This window comes from Lolium perenne, chromosome 6 (genome assembly GCF_019359855.2).
Source record: "Lolium perenne isolate Kyuss_39 chromosome 6, Kyuss_2.0, whole genome shotgun sequence".
In the NCBI taxonomy this organism is placed as follows: Eukaryota; Viridiplantae; Streptophyta; class Magnoliopsida; order Poales; family Poaceae; genus Lolium; species Lolium perenne.
In genome coordinates, this window is record NC_067249.2 from 256,026,150 (window position 1) to 256,042,673 (window position 16,524).

Here is a 16,524-nt window from a genome sequence, read left to right on the forward strand (position 1 = left end):
TCTTTCAAATGATGACAATGATAGATGTGTTTGGATTTCGGAGAAATTCTGTAAGTTTAATGTGAAATCTTTCTATAAATTTCCCTAAACTTCTCATTCAGTTTGTAAGTATAAGAATCTTTGGAACATTATAGTGTGTGCTAAAGTTTACACTCTTTATCTGGTAGCTCATCAGGAAAAGCATCCTCACCAAAGATAACCTGATACACAAGGGTTAGAGTGGTGCTAATTATGTGAAAAATACAGGGTCCATTGATCACTCGTTGCGGGAGCATGTGTTCCCGAGAGGGAGCCATTTCTCGGCTACCCCTGTGTGTTAAAAATGTACATTGCGTGCATCACTATTTTTGTATTCGCACAGAAGCACGCGCACGCAAGTTGACAATACGCAATTACGTACGTACACAGATCGCTTAGATGTATCAGTTGTACTAACCTACTGGTAGTAGAGCTAGTAGCAGCAGTTGGAAGTCGTTGTACAATAGCTAGCTTTGCTAGCCTAAGTTAGTTCAAGTTGGGAGTTCAATTATTACTTGGTGAAGTTGAACCAATTTGGGAAGAAGAGAAGCAGCAAACATTTCACACGTGAGAGGATCGATGAAGATAAGTTGGATTTCTGTCTCGGGAAAATAAAGGAGATCGATGCCGCGCCACACATCAATCGCGTTCGTTGATCCATGGATGCATCCATATGCATTCGTATCGACCGTATCCGTATCTTTCTCTGCTGCCCGGGCGTCAGTTAAAGTGCTCGTCACGGAAAGTATACTTGCAGGCATGCAGCACCTGGCCGGTGCCGTCACAGCATGTACAAAAAGCATATATACCTTGCATGCATAAACACGTACTCATTGATCTCTTTTAAACGGCCTCACTGATCAGTTTTAACTTTGTATATCACTCACTCGCCAGAGATCACCTCTCTCGGCGGCAGCTAGCTGTTTCATAGAGATACATGCTCAATCATTTGTCTGGCTAACCATAATAACAGCTAGGTAGGCAGGTTAATTAACTATGTTTTTGACGGAACAGGTTAACCATGTTAACCCTGTCGTCGATCTGTTTCTCCTAGTATTGTCGTTCTACTTAACTTGATTCATCAGAAGTTGGCTGGCTGTTTACCCAGCAAGCTTGCAAACAAGACAAGCTCGTCTCCAAGGAAAAGCACCTGGTGCCTAGCATATGGCCCTTTTAATTTACTTGGTGGTGGAGAAACCAAACCACAACTCATATAACCCCAAACGCATCATGTCCAAAGACTGATCTAGTGGAGTGGTACTAGATATATGCATCAATTCATGCATCCACGTCCAAACACTCATCCCATCCATACGTCCATGTAAATGTATACACATATACATATACGTACGCATGTACGTATGTAAGTGCGTATATATGCCAAATTGCCCAACTCCCGGTGCTCTCCTCACACATCACTACTAGCTTAGATATGGAGCATCTGCTCACCTAGCTACCTTCCAATTAATTCCCCCCTTTTGCTTGGGCAACCCTCAAATTCCCTTTCCAACTTTGCCTACTTCACTATCCATATCTTTCCCTATTAACCAACTACAACATGCAAGCTACTGGATAGCTGACTTGCTCAAAAGGAAACGTACATGCATGCGCCACCACTCGAAACGACCCGGCGATTAATTGCTCATGAATCAATGTTAATTGACAGTGAAACAGACAATCTAATTAAGTGGCCATATTGCACACAGTAAAAAAAACATATAAACTGTTAAATTATCTAACTCGTCAGTTGTTTTTTTAGTGATCGGTTGATTATTAGTTAGAAGGGTAAATTCATATTCCAAGCGAATTCATCTGAAGAGATAATGCATAATTAAATATATTTATATACAAGATATGTACACAAATTGTGCTTTGTGTACATGCAGATGGGCAGTTGCCACTGAGTAGAGGACTGAAGTAGCCAGGAGGACACATGCATAGAAAAGAAAAAGGTGGATAGTAGTAGGCCGCAACATTGCACCCACTCCCTTAATTTCCATCACATTTCAGACAACCCACACCACTCGCTCACTCACTCACTCACAGTCTCACACACACACACACACACACACTCCAACTGGCCGGCCAAACTTTTCTTCTACTCACAGAGTCACAGGCCACAAAGTGGAATTTCCCTTCATTCCAATATATATTTCAGCGCCAATATGCTTGTGTGTACAATACATATACATCGAAATGTCAATTATTATTTTCTATAGTCAATCTTCTTACACCAAAGAATGGAAAGAATCAACTGTATGTTAATTACAATTTCCTTGATATATTCATGCCAAGGAACAGATTTGTAAGTATACGTAGTTTTGTATAGAAGAAGATGAAGAAGCAGAATGATCAACCAACCAATCAATCGGTGTTAAGAAAAAAGAATTCACGAGGCCAGCTGCGCGGGCGTGTCGATCAATAATGGCAATCCACCAGCGCGGCGGAGGCGGCGGTGAGCATGAGCCGTTTCTTGCCGCTGTCGAACGGCCCAAGGCCGAGCACCACCGGCGCAGTTGCCGGCGCTGACGGGGGCGGGTGCGGGTGCGAGACAGACTCCTCGTCGGACGGAGCTGGCAGGTTGAGATCGAGCTCCAGGTTGATGCTGGCGCTCCCGTCTTTCTTCGTGGTTACCGCGGCGATCGCGGTCACCGGGGCGGCGCTCGGCGCGTGCAGTGGCCGATGACGCCGCATGTGCCCGCCCAGCGCCTGCCCGGAGGCGAACTCGGCGCCGCATATGGAGCACTCGTGCACGCGAATCCTGTTGTTGTTGATGCCAGGGCTGCCGCCGTTGTTGAGGCTCAGCACGGTCGTGACGTCCGGGGCAGCGTCCAGCGCAGGTGGTGGAAGCGGCGGCGACGCTGCTGTCATCGTCGGCGGCGGTGGTGATGCCGTCTTCATTGACGGCGGCTTGGAAGGCTTGGTGACGGCGACGATGGCGGTGTTTGTGGCGTCCTCATCGGCGCCTCCGGCGATACGTGGCTTCTTGTGGCTGGCGCGGTGGCCGCCGAGGGCCTGGAAGGTGGGGAAGCACTTGTTGCACGTCTTGCACTCGTACACGTAGAATCCGGCCCTGACGCCGTCCGCCGTGGTGGCCGCCTCCGTGTACTTGCGGCTCGTGTACCTCTCCGTCTTCGTCGTCGCTGCCACCACAGGCGTCGGCCCGGCGGCCGGAGGCGATGCCTCTTGCGGCGCCGTCGCGGGCGTCGACGACCTAGCTTCGACGACGACGGGAGGGGCTGCGCTCTGGGCGAGGAGGATGAGGCAGTGGGCCATATCCTCCTCCTCGGTGGTGGTGCTATCGGATGAGGAAGCGGAGGAGGACGCCATGGCCGCCGGCGGGTGGTGGCGCGGCCTCTTGGTGCGCTTCCGCTTCACTACAGTTGCATGCTGCTGCCGATCATCCATGCCCTCCTCCCGGAAGAGCACCAGCTCCATGGCCGATTGCATGTCGCCGAAGCAGGAGAGGAAGGCGTAGGGAGAGAGGACGAGAGAGAGAGTGGCAGGCAAGGCAGGTAGGGAGGGAGGCTGGCTGGCTCTGTGGTTTTTATGGCGGGAGGAGACGAGAGGGACAAGTGGAGCTACGCTGGCTAGAGAGAGAGGGAGAGAAGCGTTTTGCTCTGCATATATAAACAACAAAGAGATGGATCCTGCAGCTACTACTCTAATCAATGGAAGTTTCTTTTGGCCTATAATTAATGGACAAGCAACTCTAGCTTCTAGCTTCTCTCTCTACAGATGAGAGAGAAACATTCACAGAGAAGATCGAAGAGCTGTCTGGAAAAACCTAGCCGGCTGGGCTTCCTCTATATGCCTGTCTTTTGGATGTCTCTTCAATTAACTCTTATAACCTCCTCTCTCTCTTGTTTAGAGGGAGAGATCGAAAGAGGTTTTGATGGTTAATTGCTAAGTGCTATTGTTAGAGAGGTGAGAAACTGAGAACACTAGTAATAGTAGAAGGGTTAATTGGTGGCCAAGGGAGCTGAGTGGAAATAGGGATATAATGGGTGTGTTAGAGCTGGCTGGCTAGCTTAATGCCCTGCCTCTCTTAAATCACTTGTGGACAATTGATGGCCAGGCATGGCTACCTGCCTAATTTCTTTCATGTGCAAAACATGTCTAGCTAGATCGACTAGTACCGGTCACAATTAATAGCCACCCTTAATTTAGGTCCCTCTTTTTTTCACTAAGTGCAGAATTAGTCACTCCTGATTAAGTGTGTAGTGAAGGTTAATGTCCCCATGAAGCAAAGCTAGGTGACTTGTTTTAGACTGTATTTTTGGTTGCCACTATATGTGGAGAGAGAGGGCAGAGAGAGAAAGGGATCCAATTAGGAGTGGTGAGTGAGCACTAGTATTAGGTATAGTAGCAGCAATAGCAACAAGCCAAGAAAGAAGGGATGGAAGCAAGCTCAATATTCCTTGTGCATGTGTGATTCTTGGGGTGTGATGGCGTTGCACTGCAAGCCTGGATGTATCAGCCTCTCACCCGGCTGAAATTCCATGCTCTACTTTTCTTCCACTACCACTTTTGAACAAGACATATGTACATGCATGTGGCTATTAATTTAATTGGTGAAAAATCCTTGAAATCCACTCTCTTAATTGTACATGTTTGATGGTTTCCCGTTGATTTCCATGGCTTATTTGTTTAGATAAAATTGATCTTTCACAAAGACAGTTGTGTTTAGCAACCCCACCGATCATGAACAGCTAGGTTCTTGGCAGTTGGCAACTAGAATTAGGAGGTAGTGAGGTAGTGGTGGTGCAGCTTGCTGCAGTTGCATATGTCCCTAGCTAGTGTCCAGTGGCCACACACACACCAAACAAAATCAAATATACCTGCAATAATTTGTGATCCTAAAGTATTTGCATCACCCCCACTCCCAAAAATGGTTGTTTCCGACCTGTCCATCGATCACCTACCCTTTTAATCGCAGTGCTGAACAGTAACAATCCCTTACCTTTTAAGCTAGCCAGAAAATTCCAATCCTCTGGTGCAAATGGCACATCTTTATATTTGTATTGTGATTAGTTAGAGGTCGCTCTAATTATGTACTCGGTTTTCTTACTTCCCGATAAATTGGATGGCTAGAATTGGGTTGGTGATGCTAACACTTGCTGTGGCTAGACTATCTCAATCGAAATAATGTATAGGGCGTACGTCCGTCCTTCCTCCCTAAATTAATTGGCTCACACCTTAATCACTGTGCATGTACTTACGCTTGACCGGACTCACCAACGAAATAAAATCAGTGAAGTGATTTATTCTGTTGCCCATGGCATATCTTATTTAAATCAGCTTACACATATTATGTACTAGAAAATAATATGATCATAAAGCACTTAAATTAGCTTGCAAAATGCAAGATTTTTCTTCTTCTCGTCGGTTCTCGGTTGAAGAAGCAACCGATGTGTCATGTTGTGTGAGAGAAGTCAACGGTTGAGAGGGGGGTAATACGGTTGGGAGCGATTAGATTAATTAATGGCGATCGATCCTTGACGTGATCCGTGATTGTTGTTTGTTGTGTGGGGCAACAAGGAACTCCCATAGAAAAACTGCACCGCTCCAGCAACTTGGACGATGCTGTGACGATAGATGTGGTGGGGGCCGGCAAGCAAGGCATCGTCATGAGTTGGCTTAACTAACTAGCTGGGAGCTGGGCTTCCTTTCTCTCTCTAGCACACTTCCTCTCTCTCTCTCTCGCTAGATCTCTCAACCTACACACACATGCATCACTAGCTGGTCACTCACTTGCATTACAATCCAGAGCGAGTGAGTGAGTGAGCAGTAATGGATGGCTTTCTCTCCTGGCTTCCTTTGCCATACTTAGTTTAGCAGTGCAGGAAAGAGGGGCATGTTGCCATGATCCTGCCTATGATTGGCATGCAGTTAGCCAAGTTGTCCCACATGTGGAGAGCCCTAGCTTTAAGGATCCATCACTAATCAGTGCATGCACCGCTAGCTAGACCTGTTAAGCAGCCCCATGAGCTAGTGTATGATCATACAGAGGATTATGAAATGCTTTCGTATCATTCCCATGTACATGCCAAGCCACCATCCATCTATCTAAAAGTCAATACTAGTAAACAATATATAATCGGCTTAGCGTAGATGTTGCACACCAGTTAACTGAGATTAATTCAGCTAAGATTTGTGACCTGGTAGTCCGTTAAAAACTTCTGTGACATGTAAATGCTCAATTGACAAAACAATTGACTGTAAATTGTCAGGTTAGCATAGATGTGACAAATGTTCAGCTTAATTACCAAGCTTGGTCGGTGTGACGCACCAGATTAGTTCAACTAAGATTTGTGACCTTGTCATCTGTTACAAACCTTGACATGTAGCTGCTTAATTGGCAGAAAACAAAAGTTGGGTATAAATTTTCAAGGCTTCAGCAAAACCAAAAAGATTGGTGTACTTACACCTTTTTAATCAAAATGGAGAGAGAAAATGTTTAATTGGTTGACCAGTATGTGTCATGAACATTAAGCAGTGTGTGTAAACATGTGTTGGCCGGTGAGGCAGTGGATGTTGGGCTCCCGTAGCCATCGACCATGATGTGGGCACGTTCGTACCATAATATGTGAGAACAGAAACTGCATGAAATATGCCAGTAGAGAGAAAATTGCAAGGAAAAAATATATATGTAGTGGTTGGGAATATGTAGGAGAGATGGAACATGTGGTGCTGTTCATGGACACCCACCATGCACAAACACCAGCAGTAGAGGATTGAGTTGCCTGGGAATGGATGACGAGTGAAGTAGTAGTGGGACACTCGACAGTAGCTCTGCAATGTCATCACTTGCAGCGGGAGGAGGAGATCGCTAATCACCACCATTGATTAATCAGTGGCTGCTTGTTGGGCCACCACTCCTCACGTCACATAGAAGCCACTAGAATACCAGGAGAGAGAAAGATCAGAGGCAGAAGAGTAGCCTGACAAGATGATCCCAAGAAAAGATAATATATAGTAAATACTTGTTTAGCGATTAATCATGATGGGAATTAACAAAGTGGCAACACCTGTGCAGAGTAGCTGGGACATGACAACTCGGAAGAAGCCTGTGATAAAAAAGAAAGAATCACGGATCAGACTTGGTGAGAGGTTATGCCTAGCTTGTTCCTGATGGAGCTGGACCATTATTGGTCCAAGTTTTTTCAGATTAGTGGCGTGGAGTGAAGGGGGAGTCAATGGAGGGTTGAGGTAGATGTTGCTGCCACTCACCTTGAGAGTGCGGCAAGTGTTGGTGTTGTTGGCTTTGCTCATGGGCAACCACTCCTCCATGCACTGCACAGCACACTGATTGGTGGGCAACCTTGTTATTCCAGCAGCACCATGTCCGTGCATGTGGCCAGAATCATCCCTTGTTCCCCTCTCAAGCTAGGCATGCACCGCTGAGTTAGCTTCCCGGTTGAGTGCATGTTGCTGCCTCAACAGCATAACACATATATATTCTAATGCTTTGTGACTGCTTCAAGAAACGTCTCACTGGTGGCACAAACTTGCTTCTTCGAAATGCTTCACCAGACCAGCAGTATATTTGTTAGTAACTATGGTTCTCACGTGATAAGAGAGGGATAAGATAACCTCAGTTCCAGGAATCATGTGTCTCTGTGGTCAAAATGTACTTGATCATCTACCAGCCAATAAGCAGTGGACAAATGCCGAAGTGCCGACACGCTGATTCTCCTGTTCGATTGAGGAAAGGGAGAATTGATGAGCAAAGAAAACAGCCAGAGACCTAAAAGAACAGGACGAGTCATGCGGCGCCAATAAGACAAATAAAGAGGCATCACATGTGCTTTAGTAAAATCAAAATTATCCGGCCTGTAAAATATTTAGGATATATAAATAATTAACTGTTAAGTATGTTCTCAAGTCAAATCCATACGTTTCGATCGCTCACGGCCAGTGCCTCTGCCTAGTCTCTACTCAGTGCCACTCTAGTCTTATCCAGCAACACAGGAAAAAAACAGATTCCACAGAAAGAAACCTCTCTCCCTCACATGTGGGCCCCTGATTACGACTTGAAAGAAATGCCAAATAATATCCAGGAGAACTACATGGAGATAACAATCCTTGGCCTTTCTTTTTCTTTCTCACTTTCCCCTTTTTGGAAAAGTTGGTCTGGGATTTGGTTAAGCCGACCACACAATATATTTAACTTTCTGGATAGGTGTCGATGTTGGCTTACAACGCTGCCAGGCCTAACCCCAAAACTACATTGAGATTAAATCACAAGGTTAGATGCCTAACTAGCAAGACGATAATTAGTTTGGTGTCCGGCCGAAACATAGTGTACTTGTCTGCATGTTGGCTATTCACCAACTCCTTTTGCTAGAGCTCACTCAACTAATCCTCTTGCTTGTATGATTGAAAACAAGTAGTGAGGACATCATCCTCATGGCCTACTTTCAGCTCCAACCTAAACGATGCTTCCAAATTTAGCAATTTTGGTAGCTGCCCTGTCATCTACTCATCTTTACCGCACACTTATCATATGCAGCTCATATTTACGAATCTGCCACTGGAAGTAGCTGCAACACACTAGTACCACTTGCTAAGGTCAGTTTTCCAAACCTCACAGACCTCTTCAACGATTACTAGAATATCAGAACTAAATCTGACATGATTACGCTCCACTGACAAAAGGCCGTTTTCAAGGTACACATTAGTTACTAGTAATCCAGTGTGCTAGACCAAACTACTGCCGTAGCTGCGACCTCTTTTCGGTGTTATCCGCTCGTAGCTATCTACTCGTACATACTGAAATCAAAACAAGACCTCGACGTCGCAGGACCAGGGCTTAAATATCCAGAAAAGTATTTTTCATCCCTATTTGGTGGCCACAAAACACACACGGCGTCAGACGACCACACAGAATCAGCCAGTAGTGAGCAGCTAGTTAGTTACCGGTGACTAGTGTCACTGTACAGACACAGTGAACTGAAGTGGCTCTCTCTGTCTCTCACTGCCACTAGGGAGCTGATAGGTGCCAGCCAAAGTGGTACGTAGTAGTAGTAAGCGTCACTCCTACTAGTAGCAGGTGTGGCACAGTAGCAGCAGTAGTAAGTGTGAAGTAGTAGATAGGGAAGCAGAGCAAGCCAAAGAAGTAGCAGGTAGCAGTGGCTGCTGTGAAGAGTGAGTGAGTGTGCGCGTGTGTAAGCTAAGTAGCTAACTAGCAGCATGCAGCTTGTGGATTGAAGGAAAGCTAGGGAGCTTTTCAGGAGAGGTTGGGATCGACTGAGTCCTGTGAGTGAGTGGTACCGTGCTAGGTGTGACACCAGAGCGTTTCCCGAGCACGACACTGCAACCAATCCCCTACACTCATTCTCAAGCAACTTTTAAGGCCAGCTAGCTACTCTACGTCTCTACTTGGCCCCTGTGCAGCGTAGCATGTACTGATGTACACAGGTTGTGTGTGTGTGTCTCTGCTTCTTGTGCACTCAAAAGGCCACCCCTTCACCTCACTTGTGGCCTCATCTCATACCAGCCCCGTGACCAGCACCACCACCCCTTTTATGTGCATCTTTCTTCTACTAAATTGATACATGTATCTATATAATCATTTTGTAGCAAAAGAAAAGGAAGAAAAAAGCTGTGGCACTCATGGGCAAAGAGCATCCTAAATTTCATCTCAACCATAGCCTGCCTCTCACTCACTATCAGTTATTGCAAGCGAACAAGATCAGATAAGTCAGGTCTGGTTACTAGTGTGCGCAGTAGAGGATTGTGCTGTTTTAGTTGCTTGCTGCACCATAAACTTTAGATATATGCCTTTGGCTTTGGGCGGATGCCATTTCTTGTGCTAAGTTGAGTTGAGTGATGCTGCACTTCTCATCAAATCTGTGGTTGCTCTATCTCTCACCTTGGCCTCATCGCTTCTCAGCTTTGGCTTGCAACTTCATAAGTGATTCTGTTTTTTTCATCACAGGTTCTCTAGCTAGATAATTACATGAGACAAGTTGGTTGACTTGATTCAACACTGAAAGTGGATTTTTTAGGATTTGTTGTTTATGGGGATATATATCTCTTCTCGGGGCAGTGATATACTATGCCTGATATGTCAGATAACATCTAGTGTGCTTTCAGTGTCCATCTGTCCAAATTCTAGGATGACCGAAGGGGGTCATCAATGATGTCGATTCATCAGCATCCTTTCTTCCCCCATTTTTCCAGATAAAAATCGTGACTCCAATCATTCTAGCCAAGCACGTTAGAGACAGAGAGACAAAACTAAGAGGCAAGGGTCCTATTCTCAAGAAGAAGAAACTAGCATGGGCCCAAAACTGTTTAAGGACTTAAGGTGACAATAAAAAGCCAAGCCCATACATTGCAGCTCAGCTCCTCTATCAGACTGTTCCCTTGTACGCTATTTGACGCTTATTATTGTGTGTAACAGCAATATATCACCTACAGGTGGTTTTTATTGGGCCGGCCCTTTAACAAGTATGTATTCTGTTTCTGTTTTTATCTACATGTCGTGGGCTAGGTGAGTGGAGGCTTGGGTGGGTGCTGTTAGGCAGTGGGCTTGCACATGAAGCAGAGTAGACTTATAGAGCGAACAAAACCAATACTAATTAGTCACAGTAATGTTATTAGGCACTTGGAAAGAAAGTAATAAAAGGCTACCTCACCTGGAACAGCCTTGTAAACTTAGCTACAGCACTGTGCACAGGTGTGAGACCTAGTTTGTAGCCCTGAAAAATTCTGGCACCATTCTTCAGCAGGAGCCACACAGTCCTACACAAAGAGATAGAAAACTAAGGGACATTTGGAAATAATAAGAATAACTATCTTACAACTCAGCTGTTGATGGAGCAGAACTTCGAAGAAGAACACCTTGGCTCCTGTCTGCCTGGAGCTACAACTAAGGCACCAGCGAAGTGATGTGCCACGTTTCCTTCAGGGTCATCCCCCATCAGACGCATCTATATGACATTTATATCTCCAACCTGCACAAGCAAGGATGATCAGAACAAGTATTCTATACATAAGCTGCAGCTTTACAAATTACAGCTTGTTAGTAAAACATGATAACAACAATATTGCATCGACCAAATTTAAGAAAACTCAGAGCTGCTTTTCCTAAGGTGTAAAACTCAAGCCAGACACAGTAATTGTAACAACTTTTTGTCTATCATGAACATTCAGTGGTTCCTTCTAAAAGTGGTTCAGGCCTCAAACTACACACACTGAATACTGAACCATTGTATCCATAGTAACAGTAACACATCCCATGTGTAATGAAAATTCAGAGAATCAGAAGTATACTTTGTGTGTTAAAAAAAAGTATACTTTGAAAACAAAATAGATGTGTACATTAAACTACAGATACAAAATACTCAAGTATAGTAACTCGTTTCATGTAATGAAAATTGCAAAGGAAAAAAAATGCTTGCTTCCATCAAGTATCATATTTAACTCGGAAATAGTTGTGTTCACCGAGCTATTTAAGCGTAAAAATGAACAGCAGTACCTTTGCAGCCCTGAGTAGAGGAGCCTAGGAGGCATGCTTCTGTCAACTCTAAGTAGAGTAGCTGAATCTCACAGAGGAGGGTCTTTCTCCTCTCGTTGACATGTCTAACTGAGGCATGTCCAATTGTTACAGTATCATCCACAACAGATTTGTGAACTGATCTCTTTGTCCTGATGCAATTTATCACCACACTCCCTATCACCAATATCTTGTCTTCAATCACTAGAAGCAGCATGGTCAGTGCAGTACTGCAGTAGTACGCCCCTCATGGTGTATCCATAAGCTACCTCCCCAGCCTCGCTGGTTTTCTCCATCAGAACCTCACTATCTCAGACCCTACGCAAACAGAGAGGTGGCAGATTTCACATTAGAGATGTATTCAATTCCATTATCCTATCAATCAGGAGTCAGATTCAAGAGTCTTTGAGGATTAAAACAGAGTAAAACACAACACACCCATGAATATGAATGTTCAGAACACAAACTGTATCTAACTCTACATAATAATCACCTGGTTGTAGATAAACATCACTAAAGTTTGATATAAGAACGAAAACATCTGCAGCGTGCTTTGCAGAAATTAATTTACCAGGCGGCTGCCAGAGCATACCGAGTAGCATAACATGCACGCAGTAGAGTGACAGACACAAGGAAACACTAGTGTAGCCAAGAATTTCATTAACTCACATCTGCTCCTTACAAATGAAGAGTAGATCTTCATTGATAAGCTGACGATAATTTTGACAAGGTTCAATTGAGCAGGGTGCAGCTCCTTGTGACTCCTCTGTGACACAAATTTGGTAATCTGAAAACCAAACAGCGAAGGGAAACATGGAATGATTAATCACATAGAGCCAAGATATTTAGCAACTAGCGATAAAAATAAGAGGAAACAAATGGCAACATCACATGCCTTTGGAGCGTGTGGGGATATTTCATATAATTCATGGTCTTCTACTCATTTGACGGGTCATCCTGCAAAAGTAAGTTCAGTGAGATAACCAGCCCTAGACCTACTACTGAAGCAGCAGCAGCAGCAGCAGCAGCAGCAGCATACAGAGCATGTAAGGAAGCTGTTAACTACTTATAGATCGACACCACAACAACGACATTACCATCGAACTGGTTAAATTAGATTCAAGCCAACTGAACAGAGAACCAGACACTTACAGGTGACTCAGGGATTATCTCAGCAAGTAGCTTGCTGTAACGCTTGACGGGGTGTTGCGAGCTGCGGAAGGACAGGACACTGCAACAATAAGCACCCTGACTGCAGTTGTCTTGTCAAACTAAGAACATTCTCCATCAGATGCTCTATGCTTGGTAGATAAGAAATCAACACTTGGCATTCCTAAACCTGATATAGTTTTTTAAGCAAACGCCGAGCTTCCCAGTTCATCCCTGGCTTCGAAAATGCTCTGCATATAGAATTAATAGTGCCTTTGGATGGACTGAATCCTTTTTCCTTCATATCTTTGAGAAATCTTCTCACTTCATTTCCATTTCTAAGCTTTGACCATCCACTCACAAGAATATCGTAGGTGCAGGATGTGGGTACAACACCCCTCTTTTCCATTTCGTTGAGCAACTCTTTAGCTTGACTCATCATTCCCACTTTAGCAAAGTCGCTTATAAGTGCATTATATGTGCTTACTTTTGGAAGAAAGCCTTTTCCCACCATCTCACAATACAAACGCATTGCTTCCACTTTATTGTTTTGTTTTGCATATCCTGTGACCAGTATGTCATATGTCAGATTGCTGGGTTCAATGCCACTTTTCTCCATCTCGTTCAGCACCTTGTTTGCTTCTCCGATTCTTCCAGCGGACTCAAGCCCACCCAAGATCGTGTTGAACGTAGCTACGTTAGGTGAGACCCCATGGTGAAGCATCTGATAGTAAGTAGCAAACGCATTGTCTACATGGCTGCTCTTGAAATGACCAAGGATTAGAGCATTAAACGTAATGGTATCTGGGGCAATTCCTCTTCCCGACATTTCTTCCAAGACAGCCGCGGCTTTCCTTGTCATTCCATGGTAACACAAAACACGCACAAGTGTATTATAGACAGTGATATCAGCACAAAGCCCAGCACCCATCATCCAGTCATGAATTTCCAAAATCATGGCCGGTCTCCCACTTTGGGAGCATGCTTCCAGCACCCTTCGGTGAGTCAGAGAGGTCGGAGAGAATCCAGAAGAAGACATCTCGTTTAAACAATGCTTCGCCTTCTCAACAGCCCCAGCCTCAAAAAGAGCCGCAATAAGTGTATTGTATGTTATGAGGTTTGGCTTTATAGAACTCCTCTTCATTCCACTGAGGAGTTTTAGAGCTTTGGCAGTCTTTCCTTCCCTGCACTGTGCAGCGATCATAGTGTTATATGTCACTTGGTCAGGTTTTAAGCCTGTATTTTGCATCTCTTTCAAAAATGATTCTGCTTCCTTAGATTTCCCAAGCATACAAAGGCAATTGACAAACACATTGTAGACAACAGCATCAGGTAACAAGTTTCTCTCCGTCAACTCCTGACCAACCTTGAAAGCAGCAGCCATGTTACCGGCTTTAAAAAGCCCATCTATTAAAGTGGTATAGTTTACATGGTCTAGCAACATTCCTCGTTCATTCATGTCTCTAAAGAATGCTTCCGCTTCCTCTATTTTCCCATTCTTTCTCAGACCATTGACCAGTGAATCTACAACAAATTTGTTTGGTTCCACACCATCACACAACATTTCATGGTACACGTCAAGAGCTGTTTCTTGCCCCTCCTGACACTTGAAAAAGCCATCGATAACTGTTCCATAGGTCACAACATTTGGATCAATTCCCCTTTCCTTCATCTTCCTCATGTAATCAGTTGCCTTGCCAAGCAATCCTTGCTTAACAAGGCCATTGATGATCGACGAGAGTGTAACAACATTTGGACTGACGGATTTCTCCTCCATTTCTAGCAACGCCTGCTCTGCCCCATCAACATCGCCAGCTCTGCAGAGTGCGTCGATCAGCACGGTGTAAGTGATGCCATTGGGGGTATGATTCTCTGCCAGAGCACACCGAAGCATGTCCCTGACTTGATCGATCTTCCCTTCCTTGCCCAACCAGTCCATCAAAGCTGTGTACATGACCAAGTCCATGACCACGCCTCTGGAGACCACCTCCCCCAACAGACCGAGCGACTCGCTGCCCCTCTGTGCTTTCGCCAGCGAATCAATCAGCGTACAGTATGTGACATGGTTCGGCGCAGCCCCAACCTTCTCCATCTCCCTGAAAAGCGCGTACGCCTCCGAGAACCGCCCGACCCTGCAAAGCCCGTCGACGAGAGCGCTGAGTGTGACCACATCCGGCAGGACGCCCGTCCTCACCATTTCCTCATACAAACTGAATGCATCATCGATGGCCTTCCTCCTGCAGCAATCAGCGATGAACGTCGTGTACGTCACCACGTTCGGCTCCACCCCGTCGGCCTTCATCGTGTCCAGCATGTCCCGCGCAGCATCGACCTCGCCGGCGCGGCATAGCCCCGCAATCAAGGTGCTGTACCCGACGACATCGACTCCCACCCCCTGCGCCCGCATCGTCTGGGCTGCTGTCAGCGCGGCGGCCACGTCTCCCGACTTGCAGTACCCGTCGATGAGAGCGTTCCAGCCCACCACATCCAGCCGCTGGATCCCCCCGCCTCGCACCATCATCTCGGCCAGCGCCGCCGCCCCCTCGACCTGGCCGCTCCTGCAGAGCCCCGCGAGCGCCGCGTTGACCGTGACGGCGTCGAACGGGACCCCGCGCTTGCACATCTCCGCGAGCAGGGCCGGGGCGAGACTCCCGCCGTGGCGGCCGTGCTCGGAGAGGCCCGAGATGACGACGTTGTAGCTGACGGTGTCGACGGAGTCGGAAGAGCGGAGGAGGGCCAGCGCGGGGCCGAGCGAGCGGAGGGCGCAGTGGGAGAGGAGGATGGAGTTGAGGGTGAGCGGGTCGCCGGGGACGGGGCGGAAGCGGACGGCGGCGGCGGCGAGGCCCGAGGAGGCGAGCGCTGGGACGAGGCGGCGGAGGAGGGCCGCGGGAGGGGAGGCGGCGGGCAGGGCGGCGGCGACGTGGGAGGCCGCGGAGAGGCGGCCGGCGCGGAGGAGCGCGAGCGCGAGGGAGCAGAGGAAGGAGGCGTGGAGGGGTTTGGGCGGTGGCGCCATGGGAGAGGGAGAGGAGTTTCCAGTGCCGGCCTCGGCCTGTGAGGGAGTGGGGCTGGTTAGAGGAAGACGAGGCCGGCCGAATGGAGGCTGTCGCCCATGGGCGGATGCTAATGGGCTGTAGTTGTACTTTTCGGCTCGATCTTACTGGCCCATAGAGGAGTATCCTCTACACTAACTATGAAATGGGCCGAAAAAAAACTATGACACGCAGAAACCACAGATGGAGCCCGAGCTGGCATTTAAAAAAAAAATCGAAAATGGCATTTGTAAGTTTCAAAAAATATCGGAAACAAAATTCTTGGTGCTGAAATTGTTGGACTCTACCACTGTGAAAGTTAGATTAAAAATTCTTTATATTCTAGGCTACACAAGAAATGACAGATTTTCAACTTTTCAAATTGTGTACCGTTCATCACACCCAGATACACGCATTTGTCATTTTTGCAGAGACAAAAAAAAAATACAACGAATTTCTCACTGATTCTTTGCACACTGGTAGACTTTAGTATTATCTACATCAAGAACTTGTGTTCCAATTTTTCTGGAAACTTTCGAATGTCATTTTCGATTTTTTTCAAAAACAGCCTACATGTAGCCGAGGGGCCATTTGGCCACTCTCCTATAACAAGTCTTTATTAAGATTGTACTAATAAGAAGTTCTCTGGACCATCACTTATGATTGATGATATATCTGCTTCGTGGAAGTAAGAGTTGCCTGATGAGTACTCCCTTCTTTTTTTTAATTGACTCAAATTTAGTATGAAGTTATACTATATTCGAGTCAATTAAAAGAGACCGGAGGGAGTACTTTCTACCCATGGATGTCGAAGCGATCATG

General features: G+C 46.1%; 2 protein-coding genes across 3 annotated transcripts; both read right to left on the minus strand.

The window, feature by feature from the left end:
- Window positions 1-2,140: 2,140 nt before the first annotated feature.
- On the minus strand, window positions 2,141-4,154 carry LOC127305262 (uncharacterized). Its single transcript, XM_051335671.2, has one exon. The coding sequence runs from the start codon at window positions 3,466-3,468 to the stop codon at window positions 2,437-2,439; it is 1,032 nt and encodes a 343-aa protein (XP_051191631.1). The 5' UTR covers window positions 3,469-4,154; the 3' UTR covers window positions 2,141-2,436.
- Window positions 4,155-6,302: 2,148 nt separating this feature from the next.
- LOC127305261 (uncharacterized) lies at window positions 6,303-15,764 on the minus strand. 2 transcript variants are annotated; one of them, XM_051335670.2, is made up of 9 exons: window positions 12,677-15,764; window positions 12,420-12,481; window positions 12,194-12,311; window positions 11,507-11,842; window positions 10,870-10,982; window positions 10,665-10,770; window positions 7,252-7,716; window positions 7,050-7,088; window positions 6,303-6,919 (listed from the first exon to the last, which is right to left on the minus strand). In XM_051335670.2, exon 1 carries the CDS (start codon window positions 15,684-15,686, stop codon window positions 12,858-12,860), a length of 2,829 nt encoding a protein of 942 aa, XP_051191630.1. In that variant the 5' UTR covers window positions 15,687-15,764; the 3' UTR covers window positions 6,303-6,919; window positions 7,050-7,088; window positions 7,252-7,716; window positions 10,665-10,770; window positions 10,870-10,982; window positions 11,507-11,842; window positions 12,194-12,311; window positions 12,420-12,481; window positions 12,677-12,857. The 2 variants fall into 2 exon arrangements, with proteins under 2 accessions (XP_051191630.1, XP_071677335.1); XM_071821234.1 differs by having other exon boundaries at window positions 6,303-6,962.
- Between the last annotated feature and the right edge of the window lie 760 nt (window positions 15,765-16,524).

Bases quoted from the DNA above. Each gene is read 5' to 3' on its own strand.
- LOC127305261 (XM_051335670.2), bottom strand. From the start codon at position 15,686: ATGGCGCCACCGCCCAAACCCCTCCACGCCTCCTTCCTCTGCTCCCTC.
- LOC127305262 (XM_051335671.2), bottom strand. From the start codon at position 3,468: ATGCAATCGGCCATGGAGCTGGTGCTCTTCCGGGAGGAGGGCATGGAT.